Below are 19873 nucleotides of genomic sequence, written 5' to 3' on the forward strand. Positions count from 1 at the left end.
GTAGTTTTTAAGATACGTTATGTAATTTAGTGGACGGATGAAAGAAGGGCATATATATATATTATGCTTGATACAATGTTTTTTATTCTCCGAAACTGTGCATTTTTAGCTCTGCTTATAGAACGGTGAAAGTGCGTTCGTTTATCGTGGATAATTTCTGCGGCACACGTACCGTTTCAACCGGGATACGCGAATGTAGCCTTAGGCGTTCACAGTAATTTTACATGTTTTAGTGGTTTCCTGTTAACAAGATACCCCCAATGATCATATACTCGAACATGTCATCATGGGTGTCTTTTTAACGAAATTCGATCTAATCCCCTAAAACAGTTTAGGTCCAAATATAGCTGTAACCAGAGACGTATATATTACTATATATATATACGTCTCTTCTGTAACAAATTATCAGGTCCCTGTGTATTGAACCCGAACGAGGCTTTATGTGTCTCTGATTGAACCTATAAGGATCGACGTTCACTTTGGAAAATGCTTAGCAGACTCATAATTTAAATAAGTGTTATATAAAGTAATTACATTTGGTAAGAAAATGTTATAGATTTGTCTTTTAAAGTATGATCGGAGCCTCCAATGATTAAAGAATTCAATATGTTCTAAAAATACACCAGCTTTCTGTTTCATTATTTTTTAACCTGATAAACCTAGACGTATATATATGTAGCAAAGCTAATGCAGAATAGAGTAAACTGCGTGTATTTTTGGCGTTATCGAACAAGTCAACACTCGCCGTAGTCTGTAAGCATGGGATGCGTCGATTGGACAGAATTATGTGGGTGTCAGCATTATTACAACACATATAGGACAAAGTACGCGTCCGTTCTGTAAACCCAATATTCTGTTGAGTTGTCAAACTCAGACTGACAAAGGTGAGTGACATGTGTAAATTGCATGCACATGCACGCTACGAGAGTAAACGTAGCGTAGTTTAGTTACGTCGATCGCAGTAACCTATTGTTTATTAATATTGTTTACATCTGTATACACCCAAACATATACAATATCGTTACCAGGACATCAGAAACTGGACCCGTATATGTTGTTAAAAATCGGAATGCTAACATAATTACTTTGATGTTGATATTCCAATATTATATATGTTTTCACTCTTTTTTATGTAGATACATTGAATATTAAATGCACACATTGTATACATCTATCATAATGTATACATTTGTATCCTTTTCTTGTATCTGTGTCAATAAGAGAGTTATCTGCCCTTCCTTTTCAGAAACTATTTTTGTATGACATGTGGCAGATTTTAGTTTTAATACATTATAATATATATAGGATTGCAGTCGCCTTCTAGCTTCGCGCAAGATGGATTTTCTATTTAACTCAATACGTAGAGTGCGGAATGGGCAGCTGGGGGTCGCTGGTTCGATCCCCTGTGGATGTCCCGGCCACTACTCAGTTACCTGTTAAAGACATATATATATTTATTATCTGAATTTTTTGACAGATGCCACCCAAGAGGAAAGCAGGCGGGGCGACCAAAGCTGGCGGTAAAAAGGCCAAAACCGCAGCTGCCACTGACCCCGGACCGTCCACTGTGCAGGACGCCATCGCTAGTCTCAAGTCAGCTGACGCGGGCAAAACAAAGAAGTTCAAACCAGATAGTGCCTTCCCCATCTCGGGTTGTACGGTATGTCCATATACAAATGTATATGCCATCCTTTTAAATTTCCATCAGGACTAGAAATTTATTTTGAATACAACAAGCAAATTGGGGTGGTCATTTCCTGATGTCCATGTGCACTAACCTAATATTATTAAACAGTCTTGTCCAGCTGCAGTTGTCCAGCTGCAGATTTCACTTGTTTCAGACTATTTGACTACCCTTATTGTCTAGCCCTGTTCTGTTGGGGAGATTCTGCATGTTCAAAATTAAATCATAAATAAAATGTGTATATAACATTGCCCCCTTAGACAAATCAGATTTGTTCAGATAAATTATCTTGACACACTTTCTGGGTTATTGGGTTCAAATACTTTAAATTCTAAAACAAATCATTCCGAATGACTTACACATCTAAGGTCATGACATTTGACCTTAAGGGTGCTGGTTTCAAGATCAATCAGATTTGTTTGAAATGAATGACTTTTGACCATCTTTTGAATACAATAGTAATGAAATTTTACTTGTAGCATGTCAGGGATCAAATGGCTATCACTTGTGATAAAATAAATTAATTTAACTTACTTTAAAGGTTATAGGGGGAAAATGTGTTATAAAATGTTTAACAACTTCTTTTGAAGAACCAAAAGGCCTAGGGTAATGATATTTAGATTGCAGCATGCTGGAAGGTGGAGGATCAGGTCAAATAGTTCACCTTGACCCACTTTTGAAGTCATTGTGTTCAAATGTATAAAATCATTTATACAACTCCTTCTGAATAACCAAGAAACCTGATGTGATGCTATGTAGCCAGTAGCATGCGAAGATGAAGGGCTATCAAGTTTGACCTTAACCCACTTGCAAGATCATAGTGGTCAACTTTGTTAAAATCTTTAAGCAAATTATGAATAACTATGATATCTAGAGTAATGATATTTGGCTACATGTAGGCAGTCAATTTTGTTCAAAAAAACGACCTTGACCCAATTTTAAGATTACTTTGTTCATTGTACATATTAAAATCTTTAAACAATTTCTTTAAAAAAAACTATGAGGCCTTGTGTGATGGTATATGGTCAGCAGCATGCTTTGATGAAGGTCTATCAAGTTTATTCAAGGCAACAACCTTGACCCACTTTCAAGGTCACAGAGGTTGAATGTCTTGCAACCATCATTATGCAACTTCTGAATAGCCAAGAGGTCTACATGTAATTTTATGTTATTTTGCTTGTATCTTCTGTAGAGACAGAAGGGTGGGGCCCAATATTGGGAAACAGGGCTAAACATTAATAACAGATGTACCCTGATTGACAGGTATATATTCTGATTGACAGGTGTACAAGGACTACGATTGTATGCTGAACCAGACCAATATTGGTCACAACAACAACAAGTTCTATGTGATCCAGGTCCTGCAGCAGGGATCAAATTATTATGCCTGGAACAGGTGGGGCAGGGTGGTAAGTTATTCTTATAAACAACCCTCGTTTTAACCCTTTCACCCCTATGTAACTTTGGTAGACTCTACCAAGGATTAGTCCATTATGGTCTACAGTGGTGAAAGGGTTAAGTGAAAAATGATTTCCTCTTTCCTAAAGTTACGTGTATTGTAAAAAAATATATTTTTTTATTCACAATACATATTTTTACATGCTATTTTGTGAGAGAGTTGTCTCCCCTAGGTTACATAGGCCAAACAAAAATGATATGCAGAAAGGAGTAATTTTTCTTATGGTGTGGCCTAAATAGAAATTAGGTATGCTTGGCGTTACACGATCGATCATGGAAAATCAGCCCTGCTGCTAAAAAAATAAGTAATTTCCACTGAATTTTTTTTTTATGTTAAATTCAGGTATGATATATTGTCCCCATTTAGAAATGAAAAAGTGTTTTATTGACATTTATGAATATTAGATATTTAAAGTGCTTATGGGACTCAAGGTGGTTAAACAAAATGGACACGTGGCTTCTGTTGACAGTTCAAGTTATAAGAGAGGATAAAAATTGATGGGTTTTTTTTCTTTGTCTTATAAGCAATTATTTTGACCTGCTTATCTACTAAAACCTATAATCCTTGGCTCGATTACACCGAACAGAAAAGTTTTCAATGGTGGCCGAATATTTAGTGAATAAGTGTACGGTGACGGAGAGTCAAAGCAAACATTTTTGTCTCGCAGCCACGAAGTAGTGGAATCGTGACTAAAGTTGTTGCTTTCTGGCGACGACGGCGTCAACATTAAGTTTTTACGTTTAAGTTAGTTTCACTGAAAGTATAAATGCTAGACCAACACAACATGGACCATAGATGCATCTTAGGTAGTACATCTCAACCCATGCATCAAATTCTGGTTGTGGCCTACCTTTCATGGTCCATTGACTTCTTCAACATCTAAATCAACATTCAGTTTTTGCGTTTAAGTTATTTCTTTGAAACTGTAAATGCTAGACCAACCAAACTTCACATGTGCATTGATGGTCAAAGCAGGGCAAAGGTGAGACATATCAATCCGAATGGCTTGGTATAATTACGTAGATTCAAATTATAATGTGAAAAATGGGGAACGGTCAAAACTTTCGTCATTTTCGCCCTCCTTAATGAGGGCGAATCTATCATTACAGCAAAAATTAGCAATCATAATAACATGTATAATAATGAGATATGAAGGGCAAAATTAACATTTGGTGAATATGGTTTGAGCTCATTCACCCCTGAATTTTCATAATGAACTATTCCAACCATTGAATCCGGAGAGTTCAAGTGTGTTTTTAGGGGTGAATGGGTTAAACGGCGAAATATTTGACTGGGCAAGTTTACAGTTTGTAATTATATTAAAAAATACCAACAACAGGTGAATGTGATTTTAATGATAAGGGCATTGTAGTCCAAAAATCTTGATGCCATATACTCGTCATGATCTACAGGGGGATAGCGGTCTTAATTCCATGAAGGGACCCTTCCCAGATGTAACTAAGGCTACTGCTGACTTTGAGAAGAAGTTTTCCGACAAAACCAAGAACAAGTGGGCCAACCGAGAGAACTTTGAGGCAAAGCCAGGAAAATACACTATGATAGAAATGGCAGGCGAGGATGAGGATGAGGTGGATGCTGCGGTGAGTTGCATATAAACCCAACATATATACTCACACCTGTAGACCCTCGAACCAGACACGCACACCCTTACACATATAAACACATATCTGCTGCAAAGGACACCTATATCCATTCTTCCCCACACGCAATAATACATTGGAATCTCCTTCCCATAGCAGCAGTACGATGCACAACACTCAAGGACTTCAAGGCACACTTACTCTATGCAGCCCTTGAAGCCCTCATCACACGCTAGTACATATGTGAGTCAGCTTTTAACATTTTATGTTAAAACCTGCACACAAAAAAAAACACTTATCTAATCACTATTCTTTATTGTTCTAGTCACATGACCTTTCTTGTCATTGTACCATATTTGCAAACATCATGTAACTGTGCTCTGAAGACGGCCTCCCTTTGGCCGAAACATGTCAGCACGAAGGATATAAATCAAACATTACATTTTGTACCGGATTCAGTGGTGTTGTTGCTCATCATTTCTATTTTCATTTTATCTCATCACTGTCAATAATCCTGTTTTTCACGCCTCTGCACAGGTTCCAAAAAGCATAAATAGGGGGGTGGGCTAGTTACAGGACAACACATCATCTCTGACTGAAACAACACATAATCTGTGACTGAATGTAGGGGGGTGGGCTAATTACAGGACAACACATCATCTCTGACTGAATGTAGGGGGGTGGGCTTATTACAGGACATAGCAAAAGCTTTTGAATTTTTTCCACTGCAATACATAGTGGTAGGCTTATGACCATGCATGGGCTAATTGACAGATAAATACAGTTATAAGTTCTCAGGTCAGCTCCGAATCTCATGTTATAGTCTAACCAAGATCAATCATAGAAAATCATGATGGATTTGTCGTAGTCGGAGATAGATGACTTAACATTGATCAGACCACTCAAATGGATCAACATTAGTCACAGTTGATTGTTTAATAGAAGGTCATGACCTTTGGTCTTGTTAGGGGTCACCTTCTTAGTGGTTAGTGGTGCTGTTTCTGTATGGGCAACACCTCTGGTCATTGGTCTGACTGTTGTATATTATAGGTCATGACTCCAAGGGGTTAGTGGTCCTACTGTTGTATGTTATAGGTCATGACCCAGGGGTCTATGGTCCTACTGTTGTATACTATAGGTCATGACCCCAGGGTTTAGTGGTCCTACTGTTGTATACTATAGGTCATGACCCCAGGGGTTAGTGGTCCTACTGTTGTATGTTATAGGTCATGACCCCAGGGGTCTATGGTCCTACTGTTGTATAATATAGGTCATGACCCCAGGGGTTAGTGGTTTTACTGTTGTATGATATAGGTCATGGCCCCAGGGGTCTGTGGTCCTACTGTTGAATACTATTGGTCATGACCCCAGGGGGCGGTGGACCTACTGTTGTATGCTATGGGTCATGACCCCAGGGGTCCGTGGTCCTACTGTTGTATGCTATAGGTCATGCCCCCAGGGGTCAATGGACACACTGTTGCAAGCAATGGGTCAGTGGTCCTACTGTTGAATACTATTGGTCATGACCCCAGGGGTCGGTGGACCTACTGTTGTATGCTATGGGTCATGGCCCCAGGGGTCAGTGGTCCTACTGTTGTATACTATTGGTCATGACCCCAGGGGTCGGTGGACCTACTGTTGTATGCTATGGGTCATGACCCCAGGGGTCAGTGGTCCTACTGTTGTATGCTATAGGTCATGACCCCAGGGGTCGGAGGTCCTACTGTTAAAGTGGTTGAAATTTCTACTTTTGTATGTTACAGATGGTACCTGCGGTCAGTGGTCCTACTGCCCCCTGCACACTGGACGCTGCGACCCAGACACTGATGAAACTCATATTCGACCATGACATGTTTCAGGAAGCCATGAAAAACTTCGACATTGGTAAGTAATCGTGCCATGTAGGACTGAAACGATATGCCTACCTCACGATACAATACGTAATGCGGTACAGCATCCACAGTTCGGTACGTTTCGATACGATACAATACTTTCAATACAATGCTATTATTAAGAAATAAAATTAATATATAAATGTAAAGGAATGTTTATTAGTTTATTCTCCTTAAAATAATACTAAACTAAATGAAGAACAAGAAATAACAATTGTAAAATGCAAAAGAAATCTCATAAAAGGGGATTTCTTTTACTCTAATGGACAATATTTAAAACAAATAATCAAGTTAATATACATGTCACTGTTGATCAATTGATTATACGTAATCATAGCTCAAGATCGTCCATATTCTACTCTGCACTGTGTACGTGTACCTAGACTCCAACTTCTTAAGCATGTTTAGAAACCCGACATTCTCAACTACCGAAACCGGTCTCATACCGACAGCAATGAATCCGCCTATCGCTATTCTGATTGCTTCATGTCGTTGACTTATGATAAAAAAAACTTTTGTCCTCGATTGAAAACTTCAGGAAGAAGCATTTGACTGTGCAGGACTTCTGTGTTTTGACAGTCTCTGATGGGTTTTTTTCTGATGGCGATATCGATGCCTTCCCCTCGAAAAAAATGTCATGCTTCGTCTTTGGATGGGTAGCCATATTTGTTGTGATGCCTATTTTGTAACTCTCGTCAGTGTAACAAATAGTACACGTACAAACAAGTTTGCAAAGTAGCCCATTAACTACTCGAAAACCGAAGTATCCCCAGACAGGGGACCGGAATGATGCCAGAGGTTTCTTCAGTGTAACGGAGGCCTCAGAATTTGTATCCATGTTTGTTTATTTCAAAGTGATCTGATTTTGAAACGGCAACAGCGATTGGACAATGCGATGTCATGCTGAGGAGACCAACCAATCAGAACTGGCATTATATTGGGGAGCGTTGTACTTACAGCCGAGCGGGCAGGACCGTACCGAATGTGTACTGTGGAACTACTCAAAATAATCGTGACCCAAACGAAAACAGTGAATCATGTACCAGTGTATCGATTCACCCTTAGTGTCATGTGACGATCATGTGATACGTAATCATTTAACCATGTGACATTTGTTGGAAGTATCTATGACATATTATTATATCATGTGATCATCATGCGATCATCATGTGACTTGTCAGTTTCTATAGTATACTACAGTATCATGTGATCATCATGTGACATGGTATCATTTGATCATGTAGTTCTATACTCCAGCTGTTTTACTTGTGTGGTAGAATATGTTGACGAATGCGTTGACGAATACGTTTGTCAAAAGTATTACGAAGATGCATTGTAAACCTTACATTCAGATAATGGGTTAACTTTTGTCCCCAGTAGATAATCTAGCCTCCTTTATTCTCTGTAAGTAATCCTCTTTCATCCCCAGTAGATAATCTAGCCTCCTTTATTCTCTGTAAGTAATCCACTTTCATCCCCAGTAGATAATCAAGTCACTTTCGTTCCAAGAAGATAATCCATGCACCTTCGTTGCCAGTAGATAATGTAGCCGTCTTTGTTTCACTAAATGACATTGTTTGACATTGCGGTACAGATGTGAAGAAAATGCCTCTTGGGAAGATAAGTAAGAACCAGATAGCCAAGGGCTTCGAATGTCTGGATGAGATTGAGGCTAGCATCAAGGCAAAGAAACCACGCAATACTCTTGCAGCGCTCTCCTCCAAGTTCTATACTCTTATCCCTCACAACTTTGGTCGCAAGGTTCCACCAACAATTGACGACCTGGAAACAGTTCGACAAAAGATGGACATGCTCCTGGTAGGTTATCTGCCCTTTGTAGTCACATGACAATACTGAATAGTAATTGGCCTGTAATACAGAATTTCAGTTTCAAACATTCAGTTGTAGGGATTCTTTTGCTAATTAAACAATCTTTTTTTTTATATCAAATTTGAATGAAGAAAAAAATACCAAGTTTAAATTTACTTAAACTAAATTTGAATAAGAATTAAAATAATTTGAATAAAATGAGGTTTAGTTTAGACAGGTTTAACGCTACATTTGAATTTTATTATCAATAAGATGACTAATAATTTGTTGTATCCGTTTTCAGGTGTTGGGAGATATTGAGATGGCACAAAGTCTGCAGAAGCAGTCAGGAGACAAGGTAGGTAACTCTTTATTCTTGTCATCCTTCAGGGAAGATAGCTCCTCAGATCTGTTGGTTCTCTATTTTGGTATAGTTATCAGGTATCAATATAAACATTATTTTAAAAAAAATGAAAAAACAAATTTCAATCTAAATGGATTACTCGTTGGCCCCAATGGAAGCGCGCAAAGCATCTTAATTTGGGAGGAAGCTGGAGTACCCGGGGAGAAATATCCACATGGGTCGTGCAGGTGACCCCATACCTTTTCACGTCTGATCAGGGAATCAAATGCAGATGTCTTGGTGAAAGGTGAGAGTGATATCCACTGTGCCCCCCAGCCCCCCCCCCCCCAGTTATCAGTTGCTAATTAAGTCGGGTTGAGCATGTGTAAATCGAATAGGTGACAAAGCAGTCTGTGATAAATTAAATCATGCTCAATTGGACAAAAATAGAAAACTGTGCCATATATTTTTTATTATATGCCCGTCAAATTTGACGGAAGTAATATGGTATGGAGGTTGTCCGTCCATCCAGTGTAAACTTTTGTTTGTCCGGCATTCTCCTCTTACATTTTTCAACTGATCTCTTTGAAACTTGGTATACATTATAATCATGATATGAAGTTAAGTCACCCTTAAAAGAATTTTGATTCAACAATTTTTCCAAAAGTGATTGCCCTTTGTTCATTTCAGTATTTGATTTTTTTTTCCGGAGATCTCCCCCTACATTTTTTGACGAATTTCTTTGAAACTGAGTAGGCTAAATAATCATGGTGTGTTGTTGTGATTCCTTGAAAAGAATTTTGATTCAACTGTTTTTGCAAAAGTTATTCCCCTTTGTTTATTTCAGTATTTGATTTTTGTCGGTCAATCTCCTCCTACATTTTTCAAAGGATCTCTTTGAAACTTGGTAAACATTATAATCATGATATGAAGTTGTGTATCCCTTTAAGAATTTTGGTTCGACAATTTTCGCGAAAGTTCTTGCCCTTTGTTCATTTCAGTATTTCTTTTTTTTTCCGGAGATTTTCTCCTACATTTTTTATAGCATGTCAGCTAACCAATCTTAGAATGATGCACTATATGTCATTCGAAGGGTGTATATTGTTCCGCCCCGCGGTACTCTTGTTTTTTCTTTGAGCTACAGTATTTTTTCATACCTCAGTACGATCAGTGAATACAAGTTGCATTTTCAAAACATATTAACTTGGGATCAGTTCAATAAAGCAAGGTTACAGCCAGAAATTCATACAAGCCTTGCTTAACTCCAGCCACACTTACTGTTGATAATCTCCCACAGTTGTATCTCATTGTACAGAAATGAAAAATGTCGAAACAAACTTGATGTGAGACTTTTCCAAATCCTTATAATTAAAAGTGTATGTTTGATATTCCATCCTTTTTCATGCTCTTTCCATTTGTCCATGGTAAATTTATGTGGTATCTAGAAAATCTGTTATATTTATTATTGTATTTCAGTGTCAAAAAGTTTATTATTAAGTAGGTATATGTGTGATTAATATAATCTTCCCCTACCTTGAGAGTGTGACAGAGAAATCTCCTACCCGAGGGGTGATATTTTGTTGTTGTCCAACCCAAGGCTCTGCTGAGGGTAAGTCAACCAACAAAAATCACCCAGAGGGTAGGACATTTCTCTGTTACTCCCTCAAGGTAGGGGGTGATAACTTTTCTTCCATCCTAATATTTATATCACAACTACGCCGACAATGTTCTGCCATGTTTTTTAACAAAAACACATATGGGGTATGAATATCGTCATTCACTTTTGATGACGTCACAATAACAGCGTTGACACATTTTAATGACGTCACAATTGAATACGTGCTAGTCGGCACGAGGCTATCTCCCCCTAAGGGCTGACAAGCTGATCTTTTCCGGCTAAAACGGGAGACACACCTGTGCAGGGTGGGAGAAAGTGAAATTCTACCCTGGGGTTTAGAATTTGGGATCAGAACCTCGGCAACGCCTCGGTTCTTACCTAAATTCTTCTCACTTGTTAAGAATATCCATATCCCATATACCTACATTTGATAAGCTGCATATTATTCTTCATGACTACAACTCTGAGGCTTATGCTTAAACTCAAACCTGTCAATAATACTGTAGATATCCGTGACTTGACCTAATACAAAAAAACGGCAAATTTATTTGCATTTGTTGATAATGTTGTTGCCATGGTGATTTCAGAAGTCTGCCGGAAAAGAACCTCATCCACACGATGTCAACTACAGCCTGCTCAAGTGTAAACTGGACCTTTTAGACAAAAAATCAAAAGAATACCAGGTAAAACTCTGACTCCCACACAATCGTCTTTCTCCACAAATCCATCTGACGGCACCATAGTATCAAATTATCTATCTACTGGTTCGAGTCACGGCATGGCACGGCACTGTGTTGTATCCTTGAGCAAGATACTTTACTCCACTTGTTCCAGTCTACCCAGCTGTAAATGAGTAGGTGGTTGGGCAGTGCTAGAATTGTATAATGCTAGCTGTGAGCGCCGAAATGGCAGCTCCGGCTGTATGCTTCCCGGGGAGTTGAAAAAGATATTGGCTGGGTGCTAAGGCCCTATAACCACGGATAATAATTTGTGAACCACTTTGAGACGACCTACGAACTAGGTTGTGATAAAGCGGTATATAAGAACCTCAAATTATCGAATTATTAATAACATGCCCCTCATTTTCTTTGCCACCTCCTTTACCTCCAACATATTTCAAATTTCAATGTCCCTTTCTCTTAGTTTCTTTGAAATTAATTTAGACATTTCCCTCATTTTATCGCCAACCCCTTTATAATGCCAAAATTTAACTTGAAAAATGGTGGCAGTATAACTAAGTTTACTGTAGTATTGCAATTATAGTGATAAACACTGCACTGTCTATGTGTCATTACAACCAAATCTTTGTGTTTCAGATCCTTGAGAAGTATACAAACAACACACGTGGTGGATACCGATGTGCTCAAATCAAACACATTTGGAAAATGGATCGTGATGGAGAGGTTTGTTTACTGAAAATGATTCGGACTCTTACAAAAAACTTCTTTGTATACAATTTAAATCTTTGTTGTTTCTCAAGGTATGGTTTCACTTATCAATTTTATAGTCATGCCTGGAAAAAACAGTTCCCAATTATTTGTTACATTTTTTAGCAGTGGTATGGGGGGCCTTAAATTTCTTTTCAGCAAATAACAGTAATGTATCATTATAGGTTTGTGATGTAAATGATAAATACAATTATCTGAGCAATTTATCATGAAATAATGACCAATCAGAAATTTGATCATGACCAATGGAATGCTTAAAATTCAGGATCTTCACTATTTCAGCGATCACAAGCTAGATCATGAACAATTAATTGCTCGAAATTCAGGATCTCCACTATTTTTAGCGATCACAAGCTTATTCATGATCAATTAGTTGCTTAAAATTCAGGATCTTCACTATTTCAGCAATCAGAAGCTTGATTGTGATCAATTAATTGCTTAAAATTCAGGATCTTCACTATGTTTAGCGATCACAAGCTTATTCATGATCAGTTAATTGTTTAAAATTAGGATTTTCACTATTTAAGCGATCAGAAGCTTGATTGTGATCAATTAATTGCTTGAAATTCAGGATCTTCATTATGTTTAGCGATCACAAGCTAGATCATGATTAATTAATTGCTTAAAATTCAGGATCTTCACTATGTTTAGCGATCACAAGCTTATTCATGATCAATTATTTGTTTAGAATTAGGATTTTCACTATTTAAGCGATCAGAAGCTTGATTGTGATCAATTAATTGCTTAAAATTCAGGATCTTCACTATGTTTAGCGATCACAAGCTAGATCATGATCAATTATTTGTTTAAAATTAGGATTTTCACTATTTAAGCGATCAGAAGCTTGATTGTGATCAATTAATTGCTTGAAATTTAGGATCTTCACTATGTTTAGCGATCACAAGCTAGATCATGATCAATTAATGGCTTTAAAATCAGAATTGTTTGATCTTTACTTACACCGATGATACTTGTTCCAGGGTGATCGTTTCAAGATCCATGACAAGTTGACCAATCGTAAACTGCTGTGGCATGGAACCAATGTGGCAGTGGTGGCAGCCATCTGTAAAGGTGGCCTCCGTATTATGCCACATAGTGGTGGCCGTGTAGGAAGTGGTATCTACTTCGCTTCGGAGAACAGCAAGTCTGCCAGCTATGGTAAGTGTCTTTCTGACATAAACAGGCTAGTCACTTGTATTAAAGATGTTGTTTTTCTTACTTTTTATAAACTTTATTTATTTTACATCAATTAAAGAAGTTATTTCAACTGATATTAATCACTTTTGTTGGCCTGGATTCTAGCCTGCGGGGGGTCTTAGTGTGGGAGGAAACCATGTACCCTGAGAAAACCCATGTGCTCGGGCAGGTAACCCCATATTTGTTCACGTCCGATCGGGGAATCGTACCCCCGGTACCTTGGTGACAGGCAAGTGCACCTGAGTGTTCAAAGGGGTGCTTATATTTCTCTTCTATATGATTTTGTTTACAGTGCGACCAGCTGGTAACATTGGGATCATGTTTCTGGACGAAGTTGTCCTTGGCAAGGAACACCACATTGCTACGGACGACTGGACTCTGAAGGCAGCACCTCCAGGTTACGACTGTATCATAGCCAAGGGTCGAACAGAACCAGGTAGGTCACAGGTTCAGATAAGGGTCGAGAAGGTCACAGGCTCAGATAGGGTCAGAGATACAGAGTCTTGAATGTCAGAGATTCAAATGATGTCATAAATGTAGTTACAGGGTCTTGAAGGTCACAAGGTCAAATGACAGGATACATGTAGGTTCAGGGTCTGGCAGGTCACATGACGGGGGCCAGAATGATTCATTGATTCAGGGTCTGATACAACTTTGGTAAAGGGTTCAGGAGGTCACAGGGTCAAATGCAGACATACATATAAAGTTTAAGTGGCAATCATGTTCATAAGGGGTGACAGCTATTAAATCAGGAAGATTACAGTGCAAGGTGAGTCACAAGAGCAGAAATGCTATAAAGTCTAGTAGGTCACAGGTTTAGCTAAGTCAAAAGGTCAAGTGAGGTCATAAGTTTAGAAAGGTCGCAGAGTGAAATAATAATCAGTTAATCTTTGGAGAGTTTTCAAAGTGAAGGTGATATCAAGTGCTGAAATAAGTTACAGTATCTGGTTCCCAGTAAGTCATGAGCTGAATGAGGTCACAGTGTCTGGTTCCCGGTAAGTCATGAATTGAAATAGGTCACAGTGTCTGGTTCCCAGTAAGTCATGAGCTGAAATAGGTCACAGTGTCTGGTTCCCGGTAAGTCATGAGCTGAATGAGGTCACAGTGTCTGGTTCCCAGTAAGTCATGAGCTGAATGAGGTCACAGTGTCTGGTTCCCAGTAAGTCATGAGCTGAATGAGGTCACAGTGTCTGGTTCCCAGTAAGTCATGAGCTGAATGAGGTCACAGTGTCTGGTTCCCAGTAAGTCATGAGCTGAATGAGGTCACAGTGTCTGGTTCCCAGTAAGTCATGAGCTGAATGAGGTCACAGTGTCTGGTTCCCAGTAAGTCATGAGCTGAATGAGGTCACAGTGTCTGGTTCCCAGTAAGTCATGAGCTGAATGAGGTCACAGTGTCTGGTTCCCAGTAAGTCATGAGCTGAATGAGGTCACAGTGTCTGGTTCCCAGTAAGTCATGAGCTGAATGAGGTCACAGTGTCTGGTTCCCAGTAAGTCATGAGCTGAATGAGGTCACAGTGTCTGGTTCCCAGTAAGTCATGAGCTGAATGAGGTCATAGTGTCTGGTTCCCAGTAAGTCATGAGCTGAATGAGGTCACAGTGTCTGGTTCCCAGTAAGTCATGAGCTGAATGAGGTTCCAGTGTCTGGTTCCCAGTAAGTCATGAGCTGAATGAGGTCACAGCCCCCGGTTCCCAGTAAGTCATGAGCTGACTGAGGTCACAGTGTCTGGTTCATGGTAAGTCATGAGCTGAATGAGGCCACAGTGTCTGGTTCCCGGAAAGTCATGAGCTGAATGAGGTCACAGTGTCTGGTTCCCGGTAAGTCATGAGCTGAATGAGGTTCCAGTGTCTGGTTCCCGGTAAGTAATGAGCTGAAATAGGTCACAGTGTCTGGTTCCCGGTAAGTCATGAGCCGAATGAGGTCACAGTGTCTGGTTTCCGGTAAGTCATGAGCTGAATGAGGTCACAGTGTCTGGGTCCCGGTAAGTCATAAGCTGAATGAGGTCACAGTGTCTGGTTCCCAGTAAGTCATGGGCTGAAATAGGTCACAGTGTCTGGTTCCCAGTAAGTCATGAGCTGAAATAGGTCACAGTGTCTGGTTCATGGTAAGTCATGAGCTGAATGAGGTCACAGTGTCTGGCTCCCAGTAAGTCATGAGCTGAAATAGGTCACAGTGTCTGGTTCCCAGTAAGTCATGAGTTGAAATAGGTCACAGTGTCTGGTTCCCAATAAGTCATGAGCTGAAATAGGTCACAGTGTCTGGTTCACGGTAAGTCATGAGCTGAATGAGGTCACAGTGTCTGGTTCCCAGTAAGTCATGAGCTGAATGAGGTTACAGTGTCTTGTTCCCAGTAAGTCATGAGCTACATGAGGTCACAGTGTCTGGTTCCCGGTAAGTCATGAGCTGAAATAGGTCACAGTGTCTGGTTCCCAGTAAGTCATGAGCTGAAATAGGTCACAGTGTCTGGTTCACAGTAAGTCATGAGCTGAAATAGTTCACAGTGTCTAGTTACCAGTAAGTCATTTGACAGGTACCTATTGGGCTATTTTTTGGATCCCTGAATTGCTGCATTTTCTCCTGTTCAATGAATGTTTTAAAAAACATTTCCATCAAATGCATAAAAACGCATCCTTGCTACTCAAGGGGTTACGCTCATTTACATTGTCTGCACCCCTGGAATATGTCATAGCAAAATTGAAGGCAAGAAGATAGCTGTTTGATTGGTCTCGGGTAAGAAAACCTGACCCATTGCTATGCTGATACCTGTCCTTTGAAGATTACAGAGGAGTGACACCCGACTTCAAAGCCAGCCAATTTTACTGTTATGGGACCGTGAGATTCTTTTGATGTACATCAAAGGATCAGAATAGTCCTCATGTCTCATACACAAGGTGGCGCACACTGAGCCTTCAATTTTGTCACGACATACTCAAAGGGTGCAAAGAGCGTAAGTGGGCGTAACCCCCTGGCATATGGAGGATGAACAGAAGGTAAAGATGAATCTTCCCCAAAATTGTTTAGCTCCATAACTGTTACATCCATTCTTAAAATGTATACCCCATGAGGTAAAGAGAGGACTCCTCCATATCAAGCATGGTAGAGTCTACTAAAGTTACATAGGGGTGGAAGGGTTAAGATTTGAATGATACCAATCTGTTTTTATGTTCCAGATCCTACGAAAGATACAACACTGACTATTGAAGGAAAGAAGGTGACTGTACCCCAAGGCAGTGCACTCAGCCAGAAAAAGTACGCTTCTTCTAGCTTCTCTCAGAGCGAGTACTTGGTCTACAAAGAGAGTCAGAACCGTTTACGATACTTGCTGATGGTGCAATTTTAGATGGTAACCTTGATATGACCTCCACTGTGATCTAAATATAGGATTCAGTTATGACTCCAGCAGTGACCTTGACTGGTGAACCTGGATATGACCTTTGTTGTGACCTTAAAAGTCATACCTACGTGATGTTAAGTGGAGAATCGTACAACACCAATTTTTCATTGTTTATTAACATCTCTGGTTTCCACACTTACAAAAGAATGGTAGTTATGGGCACAGCAAACGTTTAACAGCTCCTCATACATGACTGCATCCGAGCGCAAGTCTCTGTTTTACAGGCGTCGTGGTACCTAATACCGGTACACTACTCAGAACTGGTGCAAAAGAACGGTATTTACGGGTACAGCTACATGACTGTATCCGAGCGCGAGTTTCTGTTTTACAGGCGTCGTGGTACCTAATACCGGTACACTACCCAGAACTGGTACAAAAGAACGGTATTTATGGGTACAGCTCCATGACTGTATCCGAGTGCAAGTCTCTGTTTTACAGGCGTCGTGGTACCTAATACCGGTACACTTCTCAGAACTGGTGCAAAAGAACGGTATTTACGGGTACAGCTACATGACTGTATCCGAGCGCGAGTTTCTGTATTACAGGCGTTGTGGTACCTAATACCGGTACACTACTCAGAACTGGTACAAAAGAACGGTATTTATGGGTACAGCTACATGACTGTATCCGAGTGCAAGTCTCTGTTTTACAGGCATCGTGGTACCTAATACCGGTACACTACTCAGAACTGGTGCAAAAGAACGGTATTTACGGGTACAGTTACATGACTGTATCCGAGCGCGAGTTTCTGTTTTACAGGCGTCGTGGTACCTTATACCGGTACACTACTCAGAACTGGTGCAAAAGAACGGTATTTATGGGTACAGCTACATGACTGTATCCGAGCGCGAGTTTCTTTTTTACAGGCGTCATGGTACCTAATACCGGTACACTACCCAGAACTGGTACAAAAGAACAGTATTTATGGGCACAGCAAATGTTTAACAGCGCCACATACACCACTGTATCCTAGTGCAAGTCTCTGTTTTAAAGGTGTTGTGGTACCTAATACCGGTACACAACTCGGAACTGGTACAAAAGAATGGTATTTATGGGTACAGCTACATGACTGTATCCGAGCGCGAGTTTCTGTATTACAGGCGTTGGGGTACCTAATACCGGTACACTACTCAGAACTGGTACAAAAGAACGGTATTTATGGGTACAGCTACATGACTGTATCCGAGCGCAAGTCTCTGTTTTACAGGCGTCGTGGTACCTAATACCGGTACACTACTGAGAACTGGTACAAAAGAACAGTATTTATGGGCACAGCAAATGTTTAACAGCGCCACATACATCACTGTATCCGAGTGCAAGTCTCTGTTTTACAGGTGTTGTGGCACCTAATACCGGTACACTACTCAGAACTGGTGCAAAAGAACGGTATTTACGGGTACAGCTACATGACTGTATCCGAGCGCGAGTTTCTGTATTACAGGCGTCGGGGTACCTAATACCGGTACACTACTCGGAACTTTGGGTCACTTGCTTATATTTATATTTATAAAAGTGTATGTGATTGCAAACACCATCATCATCAAAATGTTTTATTACATTTCGGTTACATACAACAAGTTTACATGCAAAATCATCCTGTGTGAATGAAATTCATGTATTCAAGGTCATCCTCTTTGTAACCTTGGGATCATGTGCCCCAGGTCATATTTACAAGGTCATCTCAGTGGGGTCACAAGTGTTTTATAGGTCATCAGCATACCCTGAGGTCATGTGATGAAGGTCATGTTTACAGGGTTATTCATTAGTTGTTTCCACAAGATATTTTTTAACACCTTTTTAATTGTAGATGTGTTGATTGTGTAGAAGAAAAATTCAATGTCTGAGAGATTCTTGTGTGTTTTTGTTAGAGTGTCATTACTTGTTTATTAAATCAATCACCCATGAAATTTCATAATGAACTATTCCAACCTTTGAATTGGAAGAGTTCAAATGTGTCTTCAGGGGTGAATGAGTTAACATAGTGAAATATGTTGAACTTTTGAAAACAAGATTTGATTTTAACCACAACTTTGGCAATTTAGCGTTTAACAAATTTTACTTCATACATTTTTAATTTTTTTAAAACATTTATAAGTTTATATATATCTTATTTATTTTAACAACAATTTTTACATTTTAGCTTTGACAGCTAATGACAAAAATGATTGTTCATGCTACAAGTGCATTGCTCAGGGGAGAGCACTCCTCTGATATGTACTAAGAGGAGAGCTCTTTTGTTTAACCCTTTCACCACTGTAGACCATAATGGACTCATCCAGATCAGTATATGGAAGAGTCTACTAAAGTTGCATAGGGGTGAAAGGGTTAAAGATCAAAACATTAGTATATCTTCCTTTGTATTTACATAGAATTCATCTTCAATTGCTAATTAACTGCTAGTACTTTCCCTTTTGAACTGACGGAAGCACTCTCTCCTCTTAGCACTTAGCAAAAGGAGTGCTTTCCCCTGAATCTAAGTTAATTCACATTCGCCCCTGAAATTTCATAATGAACTATTCCAACCTTTGAATTGGAAGAGTTCAAACATGTTTTTAGGGGTGAATGAGTTAATGTAATGACTTGTAGTATGTCTGAACAAGATGAGCAATATACTTTAATAATTTAATTTATTGCATTATTTTAAAAATAGAAACCCCTATTGTGATATAATAAATTTCTGTGCTTTCTTTATTAATGCATGTTATATTTACCAACAAACATATTTTCTGAATACTTTTCAGTGGTTTTATTTATATATTGTTATTAATTTTAAGAATTTTTCTTCAAAATTATACAAGATTTTGAAAAGAAATGTTGTCTATGCTCAAAAAAGCATAGGTTGATTCTATTATTATTTTTTTAAACATGTTCTCATATCAGTGATACTGAATATTAATTGGTTGGTTCTTTTACCGCCAATACATAAGGTCATCCAGGGTAAAAAAAGCATAAGATTAAGTAAGTAAATTGATCTTCTAGGTCAAACATCTTATCAAGTATGCGGATATTCAGATATATGTGAATAATCTAAATAAAGTGTGAGATTACTGGTATACGAGTTCATGTACAACCAAAATAATGTTCAGTTCAAAAAAATAAAAATGTGTGCGAACTGCAGTAGGAGAGTTATCTCCCTTTGAGCAGCGCAGCTCATTCATTCTCTTTTAGATCCTTGACCATGGAACAACTGACATATGAGTGCAGTTTCTCTGTATATCTCCTGTGGTGTGATAGCTCTGAGCTGTAGTAGTAAAACTGTGTGTGAGACACATCTGTAACACGTATAGAAGTCTGAGTAACTAGTGTAGAAACTGTCTGTGAGTCAGCTGTCATACCTGAAAAAATGACAATCTCCATTTATTTCAGTAGAAGTTTACTGATTTTTCTTCACATTATTTACTGGTAAATAAATTTCATCTTTTTATTTGTA

The 19873-nt window shown here is 39.1% G+C and overlaps 1 protein-coding gene across 1 annotated transcript; it reads left to right on the forward strand.

Moving 5' to 3' along the window:
• Positions 1–727: 727 nt before the first annotated feature.
• On the forward strand, positions 728–19873 carry LOC110465660 (poly [ADP-ribose] polymerase 3-like). The gene is made up of 12 exons (XM_021521614.1): positions 728–884; positions 1478–1660; positions 2968–3093; positions 4556–4744; positions 6508–6628; positions 8231–8454; positions 8750–8803; positions 10994–11089; positions 11723–11809; positions 12835–13012; positions 13344–13487; positions 16220–19873. Exons 2-12 carry the CDS (start codon positions 1478–1480, stop codon positions 16387–16389), a joined length of 1572 nt encoding a protein of 523 aa, XP_021377289.1. The 5' UTR covers positions 728–884; the 3' UTR covers positions 16390–19873.

Source organism: Mizuhopecten yessoensis, unplaced genomic scaffold, assembly GCF_002113885.1.
Source record: "Mizuhopecten yessoensis strain PY_sf001 unplaced genomic scaffold, ASM211388v2 scaffold11097, whole genome shotgun sequence".
Classification (NCBI taxonomy): Eukaryota; Metazoa; Mollusca; class Bivalvia; order Pectinida; family Pectinidae; genus Mizuhopecten; species Mizuhopecten yessoensis.